The following is a 26453-nucleotide window of genomic DNA, read 5'->3' on the forward strand; positions in this document are numbered from 1 at the left end:
AATGTTAGCTTGTATAACAACAAAGAAATGTTATTAGTCGCCAATAAGTTGATTTACGATTTATTTTGCATTTTTTTCAGTACTTAGTACTTAGAAAACTCTTTCATTAGTGACACTGGTTGAATAATATAGTTTTAATCCTTTTAGTTGAAGATGCAACATTTTTCATAGCCAACTACGAACAAAAATAAAAGATAATTTTTTGCTAAAAATGTATTATAATAATTTGTTACAAATATATATTTTTTAGACAAGAAAAAAACAAGCTTTTTAAAAATTACATAGCCATCTATGATTCCCATTTAAAAAAATACAAGTTTATTTTATTACGGTTAAACAAACAACTGAAAAAAATTGTTAACTACATTATTAAATTCTACGTAAAAAAGTGCCTGTATAATGTCTTTATTTCAAATCTGTGTTTTCTATAATAACGAAGATATGAATTTTTTTAGATTTTGCTAAAATGTCAATTTTTGTCTATAAGTCGCAAACAAAAGTCGATAGCGGGATGCGGTTATAACCAATATTATTTCCTCAAAAAATGAGCCCCAGAATGTATTACTCGTTTTTGGCTAAACCTCTTAATTTCGGAGATTCCCTATTCAGACATCCAAAATGCAGTACCCTGTACATCGTTTTACATAGGCAACTAGGTGAAAACCAAAGCACAAAATGCATTTTTTCAGGCATTACACGTCAAATAAAGTTGCATTGACGTTCTTAATTATTAATTAGGTAGAAGCTAAAGTATTTTTCTTGTGAAAGTAATTAGGGACATGGCGTGTTTGTGTCAGTCTACGTCATCACCTTATGTTAAGGTCTCCACCCTATTTATTCTAAAGACCATGTTATCTAAATTTAATAGACATTAAAGTCCATATTCATTAGCAAGAAATTTATTTTAGAAGGATGGTCAATAACTGTCATTACCAGCGCGTGAGCTAAATAATTACTTCTTTGTTTTACTTTTTGATAAAAGTCTGTGCCAACATAATGAATCATTATCATGAATCTGATTGAGAAAACAATCAGCGGGAGTCTGTGCTCGAGAATCATCTCTTGCTGATAGGACCCAGGAGGGCGTCTCCCATGAGCCCATTATCTGCCCATGTACCCGCATATCTTTTGTTGGTCACCGTCCGTGTTTTCCGGCCGTCATCTCTTCCTTTGCGTAAACGAAGCTCCGTCTGACAGTTATACCGAATAATTTCACGCAAGTCATGTATGAGGAAAATAACGTTATCTGGCGTTTTGTAGGAAAGAAAAAGAAGCGTCAAGCGTCGGGGTAGCAGATGCGACGGGCAGTGATATATGAAATAAGCTCTGACACATGCATTAAATTGCAGTAAATTATGATAAATTATGGATATTTAACGAACCGCTTAGAGCATCACAAATATTTCTAGCGCTCGATGGGCGTTTATACGCTCCTGTGGCTTGTACCTAAATATCGTGCTCTCGATCATCTATGACATGAATAAAATTATAATAATGAATTGACGTTGAAAGTAATTGTTCATTTTGCACAGAGTGAGGTGTCACGGTCTTTGCATTTTTGACTGATTACGGTGTTATTGCAGTTTGAACAATCACTAGGTTAAGATGTAGGAAAATTTTGATTAATATCTATTGTAGCGAGGAAAATTATTGTCTAAGATAGATGCGTATTTTTCGTAGAAACCGGGGATGACACTGTCATGCGAAAATTGATAGTGCTATTAAATAAATTGGAAAAGTCTGTTTGTGGTTTAAATTCAACTCCTTTAAAACAGTAAGGAAAGTTCTATTTTGTCACAAAAATATTAAAGCTTTGAAACCAGTGCGTCAGAGACAGATAAAATCAGTTATAACAAATTGACGGAAATTCGTTAGTTTTAAAAATAATTATAATATTTATTTGTATCGTTTCTTAGATAAAGCAATGTTATATTTGTTACTGTTTATTAAAAATTTAATGCACAGGTAGATTTAAAATAATTGTAAGTGAAATGAAATGAAACCTACATTAGTGGTTTGCCAAATTATTTCCATTTTTTTACATTTTTATGAAAAATTATTTTACGACAATTGCAAAACACTACTACAAAATAATTGAAAACGCTTTATATCTGACAAACAACGGGAAATTAAATTTTTCCATTTCTTACCCACCAAATTAAACAACACAAGAATAAAAAATTAATTATTATTGTCATGGGCACAAATTTCTATTAAATTTTGTTTTTAATAAAAAATGGAGAAGAAATGCCTTTTAAATATACTACCACTTATGCTTATTATATTTTTCTCATTTTTTTAATTGTCTGTCAAAACCATATTTAATTTTTTTTTAGTAAAATTAATTCGGGACATCCTGCTTAGTGTCTAAAACAAATGGACATTTTATTAGGAAGCAGTCATTACTTCCAGACACAAGATTAATTTTCGGTCAGTGATAAGAGATAACAGGCTAGAAACCGGATCGTAAAATAAGTCTGTTGCGAATTAATTATTCCTAGATGAAGTCATAATTCAATTAACACTGACAAAGATTTGGTGGGTTTTGTTCGGAAACAACCCGGAAGATTTTTACTTAATTACACTACAAAAATAGTACGGTTAATAATTATGAAAGGTTACATTTGTGTTGAAGTCACTGATTTAGAATCATTTTTCACTGTATTGTTGGAACTTTTAAAATAAAAATCGTTTGTCAAAAGATTTTCATTAAACTAATGTTCGGAAGTAATAGCTTCTAGTAATATCATGTTTTAGATGTAATTGTTTACATTATTCCATCAATATGAACTAATCAATATGAACTAATCAGAAAATGTTGATAAAAATGAACGGTGTAGCATAAAAGAAAATGATCAATTTATTTCGATGACTTCATGCCTCATGTTAGACACGGAGCGTCGTCATTTTGCAAAGAAAATTGTTTATGTTTGACATTTACAGTGGGCAAAATTTATTGTCGTAGTGAAAAAGCGCGAATAAAATTGAGGAGAACATACATCCGTAAATTCCGTCCAACATAAAATGTGAAAGCATTAATACAAAAATGTACTACGGCGGGCATTGTGAGGTGAGACAGGGTGAATATCAATTTCTTGAAATATTTCAGAAGGAGATCTAAAGCTTTTGTGTTCTTGGATAATTGGACCAATCGGTCAGAACAACGTTTCCAGTCTTTGAACGAGGATCATTATTTCAATTCGATTGTAACTCACTGCACCGAAATGATTTTTTCGGAAAACAGAAAATGCTTCGTGTTTATTTGCAGATTTTCGGCGAGTTTGCAAGGGTGAAGAGATAATTAATAAGCACATTTATCTCCGAGAAGCTTTGAGCGGTGCTTATGAAGTTGCCATAAAATGGGAAAAATGTGTTATTTTTGATCGGCTTATAAAAATAACTGGGAGGGATCGCATCAAGCATTAGCATAATGCTGTATTCAAATTTTACTACAAAACATAAACTTTGGCCATTTTACTCTCTCCATTCTCACAATATAAAATCCATCAGATCCCAATCCTATTCTGAACTCCTTATTGAAGCAGTTTTAATTATTTGTCACCTGAATTCCGATCGGCTACCAAGATTCCTGTTACGAAAAGACCGATAAAAGAAAATAAATGGATAACAACAATACTTAGCACAAAAGCAATTTTTTCATAATGAATTTACATAAAAAACATCGCGAAAAAATGCTAACGTGACTTTAAGTATCGTGTTAGTGGCACATAAATAATGCCGTCATTCCATTTGAGTCCCCATACTATAAATTCGGGCGATAAACGAAAGCATGTTTAAAATATATCCCTGTATTTATTTCGTAAATTCACGAATCATTCTTGTTATAAATGACCACTTATTATTTTAAGGCGATCGTTACGCCAAAGCTTGTACTACTTGTAAGCTTTTCTGGCACAGTTCGATGCTAATAACCGATGGTAAGGGAGACCGAAACATCATTTTTCATGAGATAATGCTAAAAGCAATGGGGATGCCGCCTGGAATGTGTAGTTTGTTTTCTTGTCGGCAAAACAGCGCTTATTGTGATGTGACTGGAAACAGAAGGGATAAACAGAAAATAAATAAATAAAAATATCAAACTTCCGTGACCATTATATTTATTTATGTGCATTTTTGTTCCAGGTAAGTTGGCCGGTTAAAATATTTGTGGTAAGTGTAATTTGTAGCGTAAATAAAAAGAAATATCACTGCGTGTCAAATCGCGCCTCGCAACTTTAAGTCAATTTAAGATTCTCACGTCCACATTCTTCAGAAAATGATCGGTTATGTCGCCAATTTTCCGGCGGAACTGCTCCGCAGTGCATCGTAAATTCTAACGAATAGATACTCGTAATGGGAGTTTATTATTGGAATGAAATATTTGCGTTTGCAACTGCTTTAGAAGAGGCAAACAGAAATTTATATGTATTTAATAAGCGAGGGGTCTTCAGATTATTGCCTCACCGCCCTAACACAATCAAGCTTCAATTTATTTCTGTTTATTCATGAAAATCAAACATGAAAATATAGACATAATTTGACGTATGGATCAATAAATCGTTTCAAAACGGATAAGTCGTGATGAATAACACAAAAGTCGATGCTTACATTGTAGTCAACATCGGTCATTAAACAATTTCCAGTGTTACCAGCTACCATTACTGCTTCGCTGATTAAACAGACTTAATTGACTTAATAGCGGCTAAATTGAGGTGGTCGGAATGTTTGTACAACTCTTCCACATGTTATGGACTAGAGGTTCATCATACAATAGACGCGGTGTGTTAAAGTGAAGCGTTTTGTCCCTAGCAAAAGCACTACATATTTTAACGAGAATCGATTGTGCAAACAACTGCCGTATATTTTTACATCAGCAGATGATGACAAGTTTAGAAATTATTTGCAAGCTAAACAAATAGATCTTGTTATATAATTGTTAAAAATGTTGCAGCTTTATGAACAAAATCGCGAGAACATTTGATTTGTTAGTTCTTTTTGGATTTTGGATTTACTCTTATTTTTTATTTAATAATAAAAATGTCAGTAAAATCAGTATTTGGTACAATTTTACGAGAAAACATAAAATTACTAAATATTTAGATTATCAAAAAAACTAATTTTAATTATTGTGAAGCACTAGAATTTATAAACAGAGCAATCCCGATGATAGGGTAACATGGGCGATTTACCAGTGCCTCACATAGCCAAAACAAGTAAATTAATTAGCAATAATTATGGAATAATTTTCATCAAGGTTTGAACTTTTAAAAGACAAAATTTACACATTTCAGGAAAAAATTTAAAATAGATTCTTTGCTTTTCTTTTTCAAAACATTTTCATGCTTTAACTTTATTTTTTTAGTAGCCATAGTAGTATATTTAGTAGAAAAGTAAATTTTTGCGTATTAAGCAAAAGAGCTTTTCACGAAGGAAGAATATTAGAAATTTTTCTTTCTTCAAAATTATTCTTCTGTTCCTCTAATTCTAAATTTCTTATTTTTTTCTTTATCTCAAAACTTTACAAGCTTATACAATCTTCAACGTTTCTTTATTTTTGCTTTTTGCCTATATTTTTATTTATTCAATTTCATCTTTTATTTCAAATTATAATGTTGATTTTGTGAGGTTTCTTTCTCATTCGTGTGTATAAATTCTAATAAACTCATATACAAAAAATTAAAACTTCTGAGGTCAGCCCGGCTTTGCAGACAGGTAAGTTTGAAGAAACCAACATTTGTCATATTTATTTATTTTATATAGAGGTGCGCCAGAACTCGCGCTCCAGAGAAAAATGCCATATAAAGTATTTTTATCTATAAAAATTACGAAATTATGAGAGTTTAAATTTTGCACTTTGACTCTATATATTTCTGTTGTAAAAATAATTTTCCAATTTTATTTGCTACAAGCTATTACAAGAGGAAACAAAGAAGCTGTATCCTAAATTGTAACTCTGTTCAATGTTATTTATGGCTTTTAGTGGCACAATTTTTGTGTCTTTACTACATAATTGCAAAAAAAAAAAACATATACAAGATCATCAGTATCATTAAATAGACATAAAAAAATGTCAAATGTCAAAAAATAAATGTCAAATTATTTTGACAGATAAATTTTTTAAATATTTTTTCCATGTTTCTGGTATCTTATCTTACTTGAAATTTTTCTCTGGGGCGCGAGTTCTGGCGCACCCTGTATTTATGTATGAAACTCAATTGTGATTTTTGATTATTAGAGCGTTTCAAAGCTACCCAAAATTCCTAAAAACTCATGAAACAGACTGCTCGTTTATACAGAAAAATGCTTTGATGAAATAAAACGGAAAAATGCATTTTGTTGATATAATAACCCCACCAAAAGCTATAATAATTTTCACACAAATAACATTATCAGGCACTCAGATGGGATAACATTAGTTAACAGTAGTTAACCTACCTGAAATTGATAATAAAACAGCAGTGGAGCTATAACATGATTAAACTGGTTCACAGCTATAAAATTATCTGTCTACAAGTGCATAAGTGCATTAATTACGAGGACTAGTTTTCACTAATTATACCACCAGCAGTGTCATGTTTATTAAAACAGATAGTGCTAAGTCGTAAAAGGCATATGCCATAATTCATTTTGAAAATTTAAATAATGTTTAAATTAAATTATTTCATTATCTTTATTATACAGGGTGATTTTTTTACGGCCTACATTAGAAACCTTTTAACTTCTAATGCAGATATCAATTTGAAATTTTGTACACAACCCAAATCGACCAGTCTAAATTTAATTAAATTATTTTCAAAATGGCTGAACTTGCGGAAGTACGAGAAATTGGCGCCTAAGTGGTAACCACTTATTTTTATTGCATTTTTGAATTCTCCTCTTCAAATTGAGTAAAATGTACCTAGTTGTTAGTACTTCTCTGTCATAGTTTTTGACATACGTCAATTTTTTAGTCAAAATTTTTATTTGCAGGGGTTTATTCAAAACATCACCCTTTTCGATAAGTAAATAGTTTTTTTTTGCATTTGATAACCAAAGGTTCAAAAAGCTTATAATTTTTAAGGCCTATGTGATTAACTTTAAAAATTAAAGACAACCTGTTTTTTGCAATTAGACAATTTTGAAAATTGTAGAAACTTTTTGAACCTTTGGTTATCAAATGCAAAAAAACTACATATCGAAAAGGGTGATGTTTTGAATGAACCTCTGCAAATGAAAATTTTGACCAAAAAATTTACATAATTATGTCATAAACTATGACAACTAGGTACATTTTATTCAGTTTGAAGAAGAGAATTCAAAAATGCAATAAATATAGGTAGTTGTAGCATTTAAAATTTCAAAGTTGGCACCAATTTCTCGTAGTTCCGGAAGTTCATCCATTTTGAAAATAATTTAGTTCAACTCAGACTGGTCGAACTAGGTTGTGTACAAAAATTTTTAATTCCTATCTGCATTAGAAGTTAAAAAGTTTCTAATGTAGGCCCTAAAAGAATCACCCTGTATACGTGTGTACTCGAATTGACGCCACTGAAATCATTAAAATTTGACTCTTTAATTACTCCGTGTAATCCTGAAACGGTATGATTAATGAAATGTATTTGTGTCTCCATATTATTGTCTAAAACTTTTTAAACGAATCTCATTCTACGAGTAATAGTATGATTTCTTTAAGAGCAAGCTTGATCGTGTACAACGGGCGTTCAAAATCCCCTCCCGCTTCAGCGAATTGGAATGGACAACTTGGTAAATATTAAAGCACACTCGGTTGAATACCAAATATGAAATATCGCAATCCGACAATGATTGTTGATAGTGTTGTTGAGTTTTAATGAAGTTCAGCTCTCGATCGTGTCCATTCTCCGCTCGCAAAAAAACTTTCCGAGTAGATGTGAATTTGGAAACGTACTCTTTTTGTAATTGAATTAATTTTGATGGGACGAGAACTAGATTAAAAATGATTATTTGTGATGCATCGAACAGCGCCTGATTTAATCGCGATCCGAAATAACGAGATCTTCGCGCGGAAAAAAGGCCGCCACTAGCCAGAATAAATGAAACTGCACGCCATTAAATTTAGAGCGATGGGTACGTTATCTGACTGAAATTACGACGGTGATAATGCTACAACAGGGAAAAAGTGATTTTTTTATGGCAGACCCAGTTTAAGAATCATGGATAACAACCATTAACAAAGGTTTGAGCTTTTCAAAACTAAATTGTCAATCAGTTTTTGATGTGCAACAAAAACACGATAAATAATGAGATAAAGTTAGCGTGTTTAACAAAGGATTTCAACAAAGTACGAAACTGCATACTGCAGTTGCAAATCCTTGCAAAAAGTTGTGAAATTTTGTTTGCAAGAAAGCTTATGGGCTTAGTCTTTACTTAGTCTATTAAATAAGCATCTAAATTGGGAGTATTAAAACAAGCAAAAACTTAATTATTTGAAACCACAACACACTCAAATTTCTGATTTATTTAGTTAGTTTTGTTTCGTGTTGGGACTTTGTCTCGGATTAAGGTAAATGCAATAATGTGGTACATATTAAAGTAAGTGCACGATTGATTTGTATTTGTACGCACATGCGTATTTTTATGAATAATTTATTTCTTTCTATCTTGATACGAGTTCCGCATTTATTTCAATAAATTACAAAGGTAAGAAAGCGACATAGTTTTCAGTAATGGTGCTTCTCAATAATCGCTTTTACTCGCATAAAAACACACATCGTTCGTTAGTACCCGTTTTGCATATCACGTTGTGAAATTTCCATATTACGACTTGTACGATTGTAATCTTGACAGCTGAAAAAATGCCCGGATTTTGGCGAAAATCTGGCAGATTTTTCCATAAATATGTAAACAAACGTTTATTTTTTAATTATTTCGCGTCCGCCGACGCATGTTTCAAAGCCTACGCGTTAATTTCAAAAATAAATTTTAAATGTTTGATAAGTACACATTTCGGAGATAGGGATCGAGTAATTACGTAATAATAATGTATACACAGAAGGCCCCGAGTGAAATTAATCTGTGAAAAACGAGCGACATGCAACAGCGTACTTTTGACCCTTTGACAAATGGGCCATTGTTCTGATTAGGGCTTCCAAGGATGATTAGTTATTAGCAACAAACATAGAATTCATGTCGGACAAGCGCATATCTAATTATTTTCCCTGACAGAGAACGTTAATAACATAAATTGGTATAAAAGGGAAACGAAGCAGAGCTTATCTTGGTAATTAATTTCGTACTTATTTATGAAATGGAATTAAAATCCACGCGTGCAAAGCTCAGGATAAAAATGCTAGTAGCCGGAACAAGTCACAACTTATACTATCTTTTATAATATTTGCTCGCATTTTTAACCGAATTTCCACTCCGGTATATTATTCCGGTTTGCGCGTCGTAAGACCGGAAGAAAACGTTTCAGAGCGCTTTATTTCAGGTTTAAATGAAGCAATTCTATTTTAAATACAATCAAATATGGTCGATATCTCAAGGGAGAGATCTATACAGGCCATAATAAATACCTCTAGATAACATCGCGAGCTTTGTATGTTTGGCCATTAAAAACTTGCATCTGATGGCGGGCTTAATAAAACTGATTCAATCGATAACAAAGTAGACCCCAAAGCGTGGTCTTTCAAATGCCCCACTTCTGATATATATGCTAAAATATGAAAAATAAATATAATTAATTTCGCTCGAACCTCTGTTTAACACATTTTATTGCCAAACTCGTTAGGACAAAAAAATAACGACGTCTTGGCGTTTCAGTTTAACGTCCCCAAAGCACGACAGGGTAACCAAATTTTCTCCAATTAACACAATTTGTGCGTTTCCAATTTTTTTGAAAATGATTTGCCTGTTATTTTTTTCTAAAGGTTGTACATACCTGATAGATGTCAGCGTCTCATCTTGAGAAATAGAGAGCGCACACGTCACGTCAAGATATGTTAAGCCGGTGTTTGTATTGTATTTGTCTTCAGAATTTGCTGTTTGTGCAGAGGCTTTGCGCTACTCTTCGACACGGAGCGAACCCTTGTTATGTTAAACCAAGTCAAACATAGACAAAAAACACTTGATGTCTTTTTCTTGGCGCTGATAGGAGGTAAAAGGGTTGATTACAAGCACGTTTTTGGGACGACGGAAAAACGGAATTATTTCCCATGTGAACTTTGCTGTAAATCTAAATGGAATTTTTTTAGACTATGCATACGGAAAGTAATTTGTAACATATTAAATAATCATTATACTACATGTGGCATAAAATGTAATCAATTTATTCCGTGTTTACCGTAGGTAAGAAAAAAAATAATTTTGGGGTAAAGGTCAAAAGCGTGGTTTAGTAATAAATCAATTTGTATGCATCGCTTTGAATATTGTAATATTTTTTTCTTTTTGTCGATTTTGCAGGAATTTAATTATAATTGTAGTTAATTAATAGACGGCATAAAAACCTTAATTAAAATGTAAATGTCTGCGAGTTTCTTTTATTTCTTTTTCTTGGATTCCCTGTGGAATTAATGCAAAACTGGCAATCTTTACTCGAGTTACGAAATAAATCAAGTCGAGCTGATGCTTTATGGTGTTATTAAATTTACGAAATGTAGATGTAGGGATGACTGTTTAAGGTTAAATGTTCCCCAACCCAATACTATATTATTTTAATTAACCCTCGCTTAATTTATGGCTTGCAATAAATGTCATACGTCACTCTGTACCACTTATCTAATAGCCCCTAAACCTAATTATCTAAACTAATCAACACAAAAATAATAATTTTGTGTGTTGCAACATTGAAATGCAATATTATAGAAATGCGCTACAACGCAGTCACTTGCTAACTGGGATTATTTAGCTTAGTGAACTCCATTTGCATATAATAATGTATTTACCGGCTTGGCTTCATTAGCTAAATGAAATTATGGCATGCTGGACCCTGGAGGAGTTCGTGTTGTTAGTGCCGAGTTTCTGCACTCTGACACTTGTTCTTTTATGGGACCACTGTGCCTAGTTTGATTTTTGTTTACAAAAGAGAACAAGGGCCCTTAATGAGATTAAATGCAAATATTTGAAAAGAAAAAGCAGAGCGACCTGACGACGCCTTAAAACAAATTAAATGTGCAATGTTGCGGAAAATTAGCCTCGTGACTCATTCTGCTAATTATAATGCTTATCACTGAAATTGCAACACTGATGGCAGCGTGAGCATTTTTTTAATGCGAAGTATATTTGGCTTAATTAAGAAACTGCTTGTGTGGAATACAACTTGTTGAGCAAGCATTAATTCGTCAGATTTTTTCATAAAGTTGAAATGTTAAATCGAGGGAAGCATCGCCCTTTAAATCAGTTCTCCACTAAAACGAATGATTCTCACTAAATTAAAAAAGTTGAATACTTGAGCTATCAATCTCGATTAATGCAGGAATATTGAACTTCACCTATTATCGTTTTGTGCACTCGGAGTGCAATATTACCACTGAGAGGTAGAATGAATGCAATATAATGAACACAGTTCGCTTCCGGTGTTTACACGTAGCTCACCGCGATTTCTACTACCACCAACACATCAACATATCTCATCAGCAATATGTCACGGTGAGCCAACAAACATTTTAGTTAATTGAAAATTGAAAATATCTCCAAATGGTGGAAGCCGATTTTTGTTTGCATATTCACGGTTGATTACTATTCATTAGAGTCAGTTGTTAGGACGTGTTAACTAAACTTATTAGTGTCAAAGCATTTTGTTACAATAGTGGTTAATTATGTATCAAACAACGGAAATGGATGAAATTACTTTATAATTCTGACAGAAATACGTACCTACGTGTTTTGGATTGAATCCTGATACTGTCTTGAATAGTATGGAATGATTCGGATGTAAATTCTGTTAAAGGAATATCCTAATATTAGGCACACATCTCAAGATTTATAAACAGCGTCTCATAATTAACTCTAATTAAGGTCTAAGTTGACTCTTCATCAACCCACTGTCACCCTAAAGTATCCACATTTATACAGGGTGACCCAGGGGTTCGTGCACGCTCAAAAAAAGTTGGTTAAATTATCTTGAATAATTTTGAAGTTATGACTTTTTTTGTGGGTCTATGTAAGATGTAATAGTGATACATAAACTGGCATAAGTCAAAAACTATTGCAGGTAATTTTAAGAGACCAAGGTGCGTTATATTGACAATTTAGTGGCGAAGTCAGAAATGTAATAAAAAATTGGTGTTGTGTATCTTATTTGGGACAGCCTGTATATGAATAAAAATATTTCTATAATGTGTCTCATTGTTGTATCTATCCTTAAAAAAAAATCATGTCGATAATTACGATAGAAAAAAAGTTGTTGAGAATACACGCACCACTGGGTCACCCTGTAGTTATTGTTGCCAAAACTGCCATTTCTGCCCAGAATTGAAAAAAGACAGCCATAACGTCGAGATTTACAGTCGAGCACTGGTCTGCAGCTTATTAGGAATTAAAGAGTCTGGAATTGGAAATTGGAGTTGTGTGGCGCAACATTTATTCGTAGATTTTTTAACGTTTTATTCGCGCTTTCTAGAGCTTCAAGTTTAATTTACTCAAGTTTGAATTAGTGCACCATCAGGAAGTCGTATTTGGCTATAATATAGTGTACAAGTGCGGAAGTAAAGTTAATGTTTGTTCATGAGGTCTGTTGCAGTTAACCCGATGTGGCAGGCTTAGAATAAATCAGGGAAATATAGCGCAGAGCAATTACGTTAACGAGAAATTTATAGACTCTCTCGGATTAAATACGATGTTTTAATGGTTTTTATAAATTGTACTCTTTTTTTTTTTCGTGAAACCAAACGTAATTCGGATCCGGCAAGATAAAAATTAATAAGTTCTATTTTTCTGCTTGTGCCACACTGACAAATTGGGCACGTGAGGTGGTTTCTTAAGAAGTTTCTCGGCTAACAAGCAGACTCGAGCTCTGCGAAATTAAATGTCTATATTATTTTAATTTCTCGCTTGTAGACTTTCGGTACAAAAGTGGCGGTCTTCAAACATTCAAAAATTATCCAAAAACAAATGATTTTTTTCGAGATTCTAAAAATTATGAGTAATATTTGTTCAACGACAAAATTATGTTCATGAATTTTGGTTTTCGTAGTGACTTTGGTTTTGGGTGCGTACAGCCGTAAAAATAAATTACAATGAACGTGAGTTTAAAGGAAGAGGAGGAATTGAAGAGGATTAGGCCTGGAAGAAAAATCGAGAGTTGGAGTCGTACTCCATTCGACATTATTCTCAATTTTAGCTTTGATCTTGGGCACATTAATAGGTGCTCTCTTTGGATTTACACCAGTAAAATGAAAGATTTAAAGCGGACGTGCTTTTGTTTAGTCATTCACAAAAAATGTATTTTTAAATTGAAATTTTTCGCTAAAAAATCAAATTTGTCTGGAGATTAATCTCGAGGATTTTTTGACGCAATCCCGTCCTTAATACCAGTTTAATTCTTTGAAAATGTATTCTTAGCATGTAATCATATAATATAATAGAAGGTTGAGAATCTCTCTTGAATGGAGAATTACACAAAAGAGCGCCGCAATTGGGTGGTTTCCGCGCTCAAATTTTGATGGCCAAGGCAAGGTACACTTAATACGTAATATTCCTATTGAGCCCAGCCAATGGCCGTAAGAAGTAGACAATTGAAAGTTTCTCAAAAAATCCCTTCCTGTCCGGGAAATGGAGTGAAAAAACGTGGCGGCGGCGGGCGCAAACGAGTAACGATTTGTGCGAGTTGGAAAGAGAGCGAGAGACGCCGTCGCCGCCGCTGGAGGCCGGACAATAGGCTCGACTCTCAAAGGACAAAGCGGCCGCAATTACGGCTAGAATAATCAAAGTCTACATCCTGTAATGGGACCAAGACGCGCGCTACGGGGATTTCCAAGGTTCCATGGACGAGGAGGGGACGACGCCCCCGGCCCCGCTCACAAGCAGCGCTTCATTTCAGCATGAAAGAGCCGCCATTAAACTTTTATTATGAACCAAAAATGAATATTAGTAGCGCGTATAGGAAGTTATTGAATTTTACGGAATGTTTACTTTCCACTCTTGCTCCGGAATTATGGCCACTGACCAAGATTGCAGGCGGTGGATAAAATTCAAAACTGATTAAAATGAAAAAATTAAATTTATTCAAAAGCTTAAAAAAGTCATACTCTCGCTTTATTGAATATTACCGATTTGATTCTTATATTATTGCATATTACCAATTTTTTTAATTTTTAAAACTTATACAGGGTAGATAAGTCTTAACATATACTCATAAACTTAGAAAATGAAAAGTTATGATCAATAATAGTGAGTAAAAAAATGTGAAACATTTTGTATTTTTGTCACATGTCGTTAAAAGAAACCACTTAATTCCACCTAAATAAAGATAATCGATTTACTTAGCCATTGACAGGCGTGTTTTTAATACGGTATATCTCGGTAATTAAGAGACTTCTACTATATATTTTTTTACTATTAGTTATTGCTTGGCATAATCTATCATTCTCTAGGTTTACTCGTATTTGTTAAGACGCTCCCTGAATAATGAAAAAAATTATTCAAACTTATTTATTAAAGAAAATATTATTCTCGTAATACTTAATTAAACAAAATGCCGTAATTAAACAAAGTCTATTAAAGTAAATGCAAAAATATTTATAAATTTATATACAGAAATCATAGATATCTACTAAGCTTCAGCAGCAGGTTAAATTATTTTCAAATATACAGGTGTTTGTGAAAAAAGTTTTTTTTTAATTTTTAAATTTGACGTATTTGATGTTTTGCTTTTTTTAAAAATTTATGACGCAAAAACTAAAAAAATTACAAGAATACAATTTCTGTTACTCTTGAAAAAAGAACAATATAAACTTTAAAACTAATGTCGAAAAATAAAAAAAATGTTATACTTGTGTTAAGAGTTAATTAACTTGAAACATTTATATGCACTGAGTCTACGGAAAGGTGAAACGATTGTTGTAAAATAAAAAATTCGCGATTTAAATTTTTATTTTGTGGGGTTCAGTCCTGCTTGGTTAACGATTAATTTCTAACATAATTTTAGTTTTGAAAAAACAAATATGTTTAGGAAATTTTTAAAAAACATGTTTTTGTAGAGGCAAATGTGGCAAATACGATAAGAAATTATTAAGAAAATTTGTTTAGAATTAACATTTAAATCCCTAAACCAAATTTCACCACCAAGGAGTCAAGTTACAAAGCTAAAATTTTTTCAGTACACTTTCCCTAAATAAAGCATTAACTGATTTAGTTTTGAAAAAAAAAATTAATGCGTTACAACACACTCCCTAAGTCGCCGAGGCATGCTCCGAATAAAATGATCAATATTTTTCCCGTATCTTATCCCAAGCTTGCTGCACATGACGACGCAACTGTACCAAGGTGTTTGCTTGTGGTCAAAATCTCCTTAAACGCCAACCTATGATATCCCACACATGTTCTGTAGGATTTATATCCGGAAAACGCACAGGTCAAGAAAGAACTTTTACTTCTGCTTCTTGTAGAAAGTTTTCACAAATCCGTACGATATATGAGTTTGTCGTTATATTGTTGAAAACTACTCCAGGGTGTTCATTTAATAAAGATAAAAGAACAGGTCTTAAAATCTCGTCGATATAACGATAAAGACTAAAGAAGACCTGAATACAATACCAATTGAACCCCAAACCATGACACCTGGCGTTACGCCAGCAAATTGTAAAGTCTGTTTTTTTTTAAATGGAAATGCCAAACAGTCCTAACATTGGCACCACTAGTAAATTCATTGATGGTAATTTTAATGAAAGAAGTTGGCAGTTCCGGTTTTTTGAATTAATTTGAAAAGAATGTCATTAAACGTCAAGACAAAAAGTCGTCTAAGAAAATTTAGAGACGAAACACCAAAAAAGAACAAATTTGGTACCCCTAACAGTTTTTAGAAATTCGAAAACGTATAGTTCGCAAGCAGGAAGTTAGAAAGAGGGCCCGTTAAAATGTAGACGCAATTTGTAATACAGGTTTGCTAAACATTCTCAATTTTTAACAAAAAATTGACACGAATACAAAATAAACATGAATCAGAAAGAACCTCGGAAAGAAGGAAATGAAATTAGTGTCTTGTGCATCATTTTTTAGGGATGAATGTATCGACTTTGCGCTTATTTCAATTAATTACACAAACTTTAGTGCCAATCATCATAATACCTACTTGTATCTTTTGCTAAATAACTTTTTTCTGTATATACATCCTTTTTCTTCAAAGTTTTTGGAGCAAGAACCTTATTTTTGTCCACAACATTGTACTTACGTTTTGTTTCTATTCAAATTATTAGCACTGAATTCTGTCTTTAGACCTTAGGTAATGATGTCTGTCCTCAGGTATTCAATTATAGCGCTTTTAAAGAGCAAGGCACACAAGATTCATAAAAGTCAAAATTTTGACAACATCTCAATTTGAAAACAACCATAATTTTTTAGCAAAATTTCTAGGGACAAAAACAAAGAGCAAACAAAATTTGTGGCTATGGAGACAAGCTGCTACCAATTTTATCACCAAAATCTTGACTAATTTCCATTTAAAGAAAAAACAGACTTTATATTGAGCTTTTCTCTGCGGAAACTTCTCACCATTACTTGACGGTCATTTTGCCACAGATAAAATTGTGACTCGTCACTGAACATGATTTAATTCCATTCACTGACCCAGTGCTTTCTTTCTTGACAATACTGAAGTCTGGCTGCCTTGTGTTGGGCTGTTAGTGGAAGGCGTCGCCATAGTCGATATGAATGAAACCCAAATGACTCAATCGAACCAAAGTTCGACTGGAGAGCAATTGTCTTAGGTCTTTAACCCAGACCATTTCAATTGCAGCCGAAGGGCGAATCTTATTCCTTACCGCCAATTGACGAAGACCTCGATCTTTACGCTCATTTGTTATCTCAAGGCGTCTACTTCCTGGTCGACGATGTTGGACGCCTTCTTCAGGCCTTGCTGTCCATACTCGCAGCACCGACGTGTGTCAACAATTCGTCCTCTTTTGATATCAGACATTGTTGAAAACTCTATCTTCTCGCAATTCTAGGCATCCTCAATACTTTATGTTTTCACAGAAAACACAGTTTTACACTGCGTTAGAAGAAATTACCGATAAATAGTAAATGCCTATCTTTTGCAAAGAAACCCTCAAATAAACGAAGTGAGAGGGTGCTTCACTTTGAATTTTTTATCATCGACTCCTACTAAGTAGTTATTTTGACCTTCTAATTTTATTCCTTTTGAGTGGTGCATTTTTTTAGGCACGTAGATACTAATCAACTTTTCTTAATAATTTTTGTCGTATTAAGTTTTTTGAAAATTTCCAAAGCAAACTTTATTTTTCAAAAACTAAAATTATATTAGAAATTAGTTTTTAACCAAGCAGGGCTAACTCCTAAAAGTAAAAATTTAAAGCAACGATTTTTTATCTTTTACTATGTAGTCGTTTCACCTATCCGGGGACACACTGTACCGGGTGCGGCATCCGTTACGCCCAGAAAGAAAATCCCTACTTCTAATTACATAAAATTGTTGAATTTTTTCGCACTTACCTGGGCATTAGTAAAGTACATTCTCTAATTTTTTGGTAATTTTTCGTTTACAAAGCCAAAAAAAAAAATAAAAAGCAATTTTCTCCCAAAAACTTTAATTCTAATTTTTATACAGACCTACGCAGATTCACTTCCTACAATTGTTTACAAAATCTGAAAAAAAATTCCAATTAGATTTTGAATTAAACCCAATTTTTCATCTTTGAAAATTATTTTTATTTATGACCTGCTACTTGTGCCATCGTAAATTTAGGTGACAATGCGGAACTGCAATTGGGGTAAGATTCCAAGGTTTACAACAAAAAGACCCTTTAAAGCGGTCGGCTACCAGTAAATTATTCTTTTGTTGGCAAATTATACCATTTGGTCATAAATCACGGGTCTGGTTTGTGTTTACATAAAAAAGCGATTATTTGGCTAACCAAGTCAAAATTTGAAATTGTGATATCAAAGTTTGACAGGTACAGATTCATTTAGTATAAAAACTAGATAGGTAAATTAAATAGGTAAATTAACAGAAAGTATTCATAAAACACAAAAAACTGTTACGGACTCATTTATTATCCAAAAAAATTAGAAAAATTTTCAAATTATACCCTATCAATAATTAATTAGGTATATGAAATATCGTCAGTTTTAATTAATTTCAAGTCGCGATTTATCAAGTGCGCGTAACCGATGCCCCATATACAGGGTATTTCACGAGTGATAATGAGCCTGACGGAATTGAAAATACAACCCACAATACATTTGCAAAGTTAACGTGGATATTTTAGATATCGCATTGTTTGAAAAACCGAATTATGAATCCACGATAGCTTTGCTTCGATAATTTTATTTGTCACAACCATGTCAAAACTGACATTAGCAAATTTTTTTTTCATTTATGACGAATTTGGAAAAAATACTTCTTTTGTAAAGACAATGTTGCCTGTATAGAAAAGCTCCAAAAAGGCTTGAAAGTGTTTTCCAATGGTATATAGACAATAACCTTAAAAATTGTGTTTCCAGTCTTGTCAATTTCTTTGTGTCAGTCACGCGATAACTATGTTTTATTAATTTTAAAATTCATAATCAAAATCCATGAAGCCTATGCAAATGTATTGCTGGCTGCAGTTCAAATTTGGTCAGGCTCATTATCACTCGTGAAATACCCTGTATATGGAACATTTGGTTTTATGTTTTAATTTCTAAGAGATTATTAAATTGCTGTTCTAAAAACAACTTTTAGTCTATCAGTAATTACTAAAAACTTTGAATATTAAAACTTAACTCATATGTAAAAGTCAATAAGGGACTTTACCAATTCGTTGAAAAATCTTTCATAAAATAATTACCCATTTATGTGAAAAAATTCATAATTATACTTATAATGATAATTGTTATGAATGAGCAAGGAGGTGATAAATTTCGGTATAAAACTGGATATATTTATCTTTGCTTAGAAAAAAGTATTTTGTATTTTTTTTAAACGGACAACGATTTGTCATCAATTTTGATGATTTTGTCGGAGACACATCCAGTTCTACAATCCGCATTGAGCCCCAATTTCGCTTTATGAACTCGTCCAGTTGGGCAAATCACGTAAAAGCCGGCAATGGAAATATGTGTCCTAAAATAAAACGTTCAATTTAAGCCACCGCACTCAAAATTTTGGGCGTGGTATTACGAAATTACCGCATTAGGGGTCCCTTTGAAACATTGAGTAGGTATAAGAGCGTCTGAATTTTTAACTCGCTCGCATGTTTATGGCAACGAATGCTGGCGAGGTGTTTGTGAGAATACAGATGTCGACGGGGGCGGCTGCCGGAAAAGCGCCGCTTTTGGGGGAGCGTCTAATCGAGAATCCTTGTTTCTGACAACCCCACTTCAACCTTAAGTATATATCGATACTTAGAGGGTACTTTCAATTCATTACGGTTCCACCTTCGACATTGACTTTGTATTTTCCTTGCGGAAGACATATCTTTGCTCAATTATTAACTAACTGGTCTGTATATCTAATCACCTTGAGGGTGGATAAGCATAAAACATCAGAATTTTCTCGTTGCATTTTTTATTACGTGATAAATTGTTCTGTTACAATTAATTGAAAGCAATAGGATGTTCAGGGTGGGAAAGTGAGGATGTTTCGATTAGGCCATTAGAAATTATGGGGTCCTCTCGGACGTTGTGAACATTTTCTATAGGGTTTTATTAGAGCTGTGGGAAATGGCCGGAGCTCAGTTGCATTAAACCGCTGTAAGTAGCAGTTACCAGTTTGCTGCTCAATATTCATGGACCGTAGTTAATGATATTCTAATTACCAGCTAAATTAATGGGGTTAGGCCAGTCATAATTTAGAAATGGAGGGACACACAGTCTGCTAACTATTGCTCCTTTGAGAATAGTTTTATATTATTTTTTCAAAATTACGCTTGATTTTGCTAAAACGAGGCCTGAAATGTTCCTTTGATGAAATTATTTCGTACTTTACGGTTTAAGCGACAATCTCTAAAAATGTTTAGTTCATTTATTATGTAAAGTACTTTTAATAGATCTAAATAGCATACTGGTCTCTATGAATTGCTTTAAACTCTCAATACAGTCAACTACAAAGCTCTTGTGACGAGAGGAATTTGTTATCTAATGTCCTCGAATAGTTCACCTGTGCGTGCAAACTTGCTTAGTGATCAATTTATTAGAAATAAACAAGTTCAAAATTGCCTATACTGAACCAGATAGATTTAGTGTGTTTCATGAATAAATCACTCTTGAATTGTCCGTTTACGTTTCTTTCAGCGTAAAGCTTCCAAATCCGAGTAATGATTTTTGGCGTTCGATCCTGATACAACTTAAGAGAAAATGTTTAATTCAGCGAAAGCGTCTTCTTCATTAAAACTTTATAAATTAGGATTGTCGCTGTCAAGCGAATCCATTTTTTACGAGATCGCCGTTGAAAATTTCTTTCTTTTCTTTTGAACACTCGACTTCGACCCGTATCAAGAGATTAACGAAAACACCAAACATATTACGTAGCGACGCCGAAATTTGGAAGTTTCTCTCACCGTTGTTTCGCTACATAAAGCTCCGTTTGAGGGCGGTTCGTGCGAGAAACATTGCTTGGATAGAGATAAGGGAAAAGAAGGGCCCGCAGCTGGGCTGATGGTCTCGCCAATTGAAATTTACGAATCGAACCCAAGTTTTAACAGTGCGATACCGACCCCACATTGCCTTGATCTTATTTGGAAAAGGTCAGTTTATTTGTGGCTTGCGGACGGAATAAAGAATATAAGGATTGGTTGCGGGATGTGAGGTGAAACAGACTCTTGCTGAAATTCAATCTGGACTTTAAGCCGCTCTACGCGCTTTTTTCACACGAGCTTACGACGCTGTATTATAATATCACAATACCAAAAAAAGCTTTATATACAGCTGATTCAAGCTTTAAATTACTTGTCTCACTTTTTAGATGACGATTTTGTACAGAGTTTGCATTTTTTCTTTTCTTTTGACAATTAGTTTACCCGAATAAGGATTAAAGAAAAAAGAAATTATCTACGAACTATCGCCAAAACCAAGTTGATTTAATATTGATGATTTAATTTCATAGCATTTCGGTTGGGAGTGGGCTCAATTTATACTTCTTAGTTTAATTTCTAAAACGTATATTTGTACGAAATTTTATAAAAATTTATCTATTTAATTCTCAATAATTTACTTTTACATTTTGTAGTATCCTTTTGATACTTAGATTTAGATCGAATTTTTGTTGCCGAAAAGGAAATACTTTTTAAATTTATTTTTAAACACGGTTTTGTCAAATAATAACAAATAAAGAATTGTGTATTTGAAATTTATTTAAACTTCATAATACAAGTTGGCTTATAAAATAACGCCCTAAACCATAATTATCTTATTATTTTAAAAAATATGACTTTGACCAAATTTGAATAATTTATTGTGAACAACTGGGATTGACTATGGATCAATATAAATAGATGACAGATTACAATAAACTGTGCAACTTTGTTCCAAGAAGTATTGTCATATTTTTATATCTAATGCATCGAATTTTCACTATTCCACTAGAATATTTTTTACATTTAATTAAGAATACTTACAAAATGAAATGGAAAGTTAAATTGACCTTAGATCATAAAATTTCCACTAATTGTTCCAATTAACTCTAAGAAAGTAAAGTAATGAAATGAGCTACCTAAGATGATGCTGTTTACTCCTTTTTGCCCTTTGCTTTAAGTGTTTTAGTTGTGGGACGTTAAAATATTTCAAAGACCTCTTATAATTTTGAAGAGAATGGAAAAGCAAGACAGTCTGTTGTAATTTCTGCTTCATTCTTGCGTGCTATTATTAAATGAGTGTTTGTAAAGCCGCTTACTGTAATTTCTAATCTCATCTAAATCTATAGCTTAATTGTCACGTTTATATCCGAGTATTATAAAGATTAAATGTAGATAATTACATAAAAAGAAATGTAGGATAGATAAAATGCGATTGTATGGCATCAAAGTGTTTAATTTTCAATGTTGTTTTTGGCTTTAAATGAAAATACACTATTATTTATTGACCATTATTTGTTGTTTTTGTTTTTTGAATCTGTTGACCTAAATTAATGAATCAGCGCCAAACAGTAAATTTTAACAAACGTTAATTGATTGTTGCAAAGCAGATTACTTTCCCAGTAACCAGATATAGGAAATTTCCATTTTAGTTGTTAATTCTAAGAGAGTGGCTTTCGAATGTAGGTTAAGGGAGCGATTTTCTAAATGCTATTCTCCCTCGCTTGATATATTCCATTTGAAGCTGTCACCACTTTTTCACATACATAAATCATCTCTTTATTACTCCTAAATTGTCATTTTGATATAAAAATTCAAAATTTAAATTCAGATATGCAGCACGACATGCGACAACAAAAACGCAGACAAATCTCTCTGTGACTCAATCATTTGCAATTCTTTGTAAATTTTAATTATCTTCAATCGCTGTTTTAAACGTGAATTAAGTGCAAATATTTTAATTGCCAGTTAATCAATTTAGTTTACGTAAATTTGCATAATTCATTCAATTTAATCATCACTAAACAAGTTTGGGACCATCATCATATTTATAATTTATTACAAATATGTAACGATGATGTGTGTGATTGTAGTCTCAATTTAAACGAAATTAATTGTGACTTTATCGCCGTTTCCTTTATTTAATGAAAGTTGCCACGAATTTCCCGAGGGAAAGGCAATTCACTTACTGTTCAAACAGTTCCACGAAAATCTGTATGCAAACTCATTGTTGTGGGATACATTAAAAGATTTAATTTAAAGACATTGATCTTGTTTACCCCCAACCAGGTCAATTGAGAAAATTGTTTTTCCTTGCTTTGAGCCGCTCCGAGAGAAATCGCGGATGTTCTAAGATCTAATTATAATGCCACAGATATTTTCTTTGCAACGGGTGCAATAATAATCACTTTGCAATTTCTCTTCATTGCAGAGAAAGAAATGAAATTATTGAAAATTTGTCAATTTAATTTTTCAAGAATAAAACTGTTGATCTGCTTAGTGGACATTTATTTCCTGTAGGCTTAGGCGACTAAATCTACGTTAAGTGCTTTATTGCTGAAGATGTATTAGTGTCTTAAGTATTAAATGTCTTACGTGCTCTTGGCCAAGTGGAGGTGGAACCACACTCTTTACTTGGGATCACTCTGAATTAAACAACTTTGTATCTAAATAAGTTTTGAATTAAGTTTGTTTGTCTAGCTCAATGGGATTATGACAGGATTAATTTCCTTTAATCCTATTGTGTTCCAGGAGACGAATTCGGTGGAACCGCCGATAACTGGTGCATTGAATTGCATATCTTGGGTTGTTGATTGAACTTAGCCTCGTGTAAGTTTATGTCGACAAGGAGTTGGTCGAAGCGAGTCCTTGTTGGTCCTAGTTGACAACACAAGGGCACTCGTGCGGCTACAAGCTCCACTTGACGCAAGAACTCGTATTTCCGTTCCAGCTTCCTTGTCCGGGGAGCTTCGCATGTATTGTCGCAAATAATTGTCCTCGACGACAGTATTTACTTAAGCACAGCTAATCTACTAGGACCAACGATTAAATCGGAAATAATAATATCAAATGGTTGCTCTAGATCGGCTAGGAGAAATTTTGGCAAATACGGATGATATTTGCCGAGAATCTGTTTGAACAACCCAACCAAGCGATTTTTTTTATTAGGGAAGCAGGTTAACAATACCGTTTTGTTGTATTCAAGAGGAAAATTTCTGGTTAACTAACTGTTTAATAAATTCCTGAAGCTTAGTAATGGGGCTTAATGGCTTCCGCTAAATTACTGCATTAATGTTTTTGTTAAAATTACGACCTATTTGAGCGCTATGCTATTAATTTTGGCGAATAAATTTATAACCCTTTGAGGAGACATTTTTTGAGCAAACTATTTTAACAGCCAATCTATCGATTAGGTAAACTAGTCCAGAGACGCAATCAAGCCTCGGTGCTGTTTTTATCATCGTCCATTATTTTTTCACTTACTCGTTAAGAATTGGGTTAAGCGATACATCCCTCTTGTGTAAAAACACAACCGTTTCTTTTTCACCACCCACACAACACTAAACGAGTTATCTGAACGTTCAGAGCTAAATCCCAAATAGTGCAAGATCTGCCATCATTTCGTAAGCTCACGGAACATTTAATTAGGTCAGCAGTGCCAATTAGGCAGCCCATTTCACATCGCTCTCAAATTGTTACATTGCAAGGATCGACCTCTTCATTTTGGCTCAAGATTATAAAAGCAAGGGTGTTGCGGTGCTACGGATCGATAGTGCAACTATGTGAAGCGATATTTAAGCGGGCAGAAGACGTTACACTAATTACAGCAATTTGGTACACGAGTAACATATAAACTTTACTAATAATTAAAGATTAACGCACTGAAATATTAGTTACATCAGCGATTCGTGATGCATGACCAGAACGGAAATAATTTATTGCCATTAATAGATAACAATAATAATTATTAATCAGAAATTGGGGATTATTGGATTTTCGATGCAACAACATCTAGCATAAATTTAGATAGTTTGCACAAATAGATGCAGTGCTGCAAATAAATTAAAAAAATATTTTACAGAAATTGCTACTAAATTTTTTGAAGAAATTGCATTTCAATTGGAGTTCAATTAAAAAAGTTTTGTTTAATTTTGGACTCTCATAAATTTAATTTAGGTCAAATTGGATGAACGTATTTTTTCAATAACTGAGAGAATGCTGAATTAAATTTTTGCTAAAAACACCCTTCACAATATTAAAAATTTTGCAAATTAGAAAGCAAGCTGGCAGTCCTTCAGTTTTTAGAGAGCAGCTTTTACAGGAAATTTAATTCGGCTGTTAAACTCACCGAAACGTTAAAATAGATATAAACCTTACTTATGAAGCAGTTTGCGTTTAAAAGCAAGTATTAATCTGAAAATTGTGCCGTTCAAGCCGTGCTAAAAGGTAAAAGATTGCTTTTTCTTATTGATAATAAAGAGTTTACAAGCCTCACCAAGCAATTTATATCATATAATTTACCACAAGTTAAGCATTATTGAAGTCAGTTGTGATGTTTAAAAATGTAACAAATTTTATGAGCCTAGGCGTTCAAAAGTAATGACCCATTTGATTTTAAACCTCGACTGGTATCAAACATTCAACAAACAGTTTTTAAGATTTTGCAGAAACAACGAATTAAAAACTGAAAATGTAATTACTGATTTATTGTTTGTTCGGAACTCAAACTCCATTAACACTTCGACGGCTTTCCATTCAAAGTAATAATTGTTAAAAAGAATCAATACAGGGCTCAGAGAATGTTAATTCACAATAACACTGTGCACAGTAGTTGCGGAAAATATGAAAACTCAAATAATTATTTATTATTTCGATCATGTGCTTTAATTTCAAAGCCTCAACATTACGAATTCAATCCGCGTTTTGTTAAAATTAATTTAGTAATCAACTGATTTGTTGCAATTTTGAGAATTATAAGTTAAAAATGGAATGTTGACACTTTTGCAAGAAACACATTATTACAAACAAGTTTCGTTTTAAAAATTAAAAATTTATAATCCTGTTGTACTACATCCATCAACCAATAAAAGTATAATCTGCAATTTAGCAAGTATTCTGTATTTTTGTTTTGCAAAGCTCCATTTAGTCTATTCGAGAACACAATGTCAATCGAAAAAGTCCTTTATTAAACGCTCCCGAAGCACATTCGTGAAAACAAATACGCGAAAATCGCCCGTAACACTGTTTTGAGCTCTTAACAAAACACATGAAGCGTCCTCGACTCTGGAAAAATATGAATTTTTTCAAAAATGTTATTCCATGGTTGTTATTGAACGCGTCGAGTGTCTGTTCTCCAATTAAGCGCAAATCAAATACGGAATTCTTGTAGTGGTGCCAGATTATAGTTTCTCTATTGTTTCGGGTGTGATGATAAAAGCGGCTAATTCTAGTGCTAGGACATGTGTCACTAATTGTTCTCCTCTTTGTAGAATCCTGCCAGGCAAGCATCAAGGTCGATCCTGCGACGCTACCCACATTTCTCACGTCGAGCCAAATGTTTAAGGTCACAGAAAAGGACACGGTTATCCTGCCATGCGAGGTCTCCAATCCCGGTAAGCAAAACATATTTGGATGAGTTAACGTTGGTTATGAAATTGGTGTAAACATGTTAAATTTGATGGGTTCCACTTTGTTTGGAGTAACTAAAAAGCATTGCAGTTGAAGCTCTGTTCAAACAGAGCACCCGCTTATTACATATTGACATTGTCG

The 26453-nt window shown here is 33.1% G+C and overlaps 1 protein-coding gene across 3 annotated transcripts in view; it reads left to right on the forward strand.

Annotated features, from left to right (window-relative positions):
- The window catches only part of LOC123014089 (limbic system-associated membrane protein), a 183597-nt gene that overhangs the window by 71547 nt on the left and 85597 nt on the right, over positions 1–26453 (forward strand). For 2 of the 3 annotated variants that reach the window (XM_044412971.1, XM_044412972.1), the window contains one exon: positions 26174–26296. In XM_044412971.1, the coding sequence (XP_044268906.1) occupies positions 26174–26296 (123 nt within the window). Of the gene's footprint in view, positions 1–23767; positions 23861–26173; positions 26297–26453 lie in introns of those variants that run through there. The other variant, XM_044412970.1, reaches the window with a different exon arrangement.

Source organism: Tribolium madens, unplaced genomic scaffold, assembly GCF_015345945.1.
Source record: "Tribolium madens isolate multiple individuals breed KSU strain unplaced genomic scaffold, Tmad_KSU_1.1 Scaffold_97;HRSCAF=244;Tcas5.2_LG3a, whole genome shotgun sequence".
Lineage (NCBI taxonomy): Eukaryota > Metazoa > Arthropoda > Insecta > Coleoptera > Tenebrionidae > Tribolium > Tribolium madens.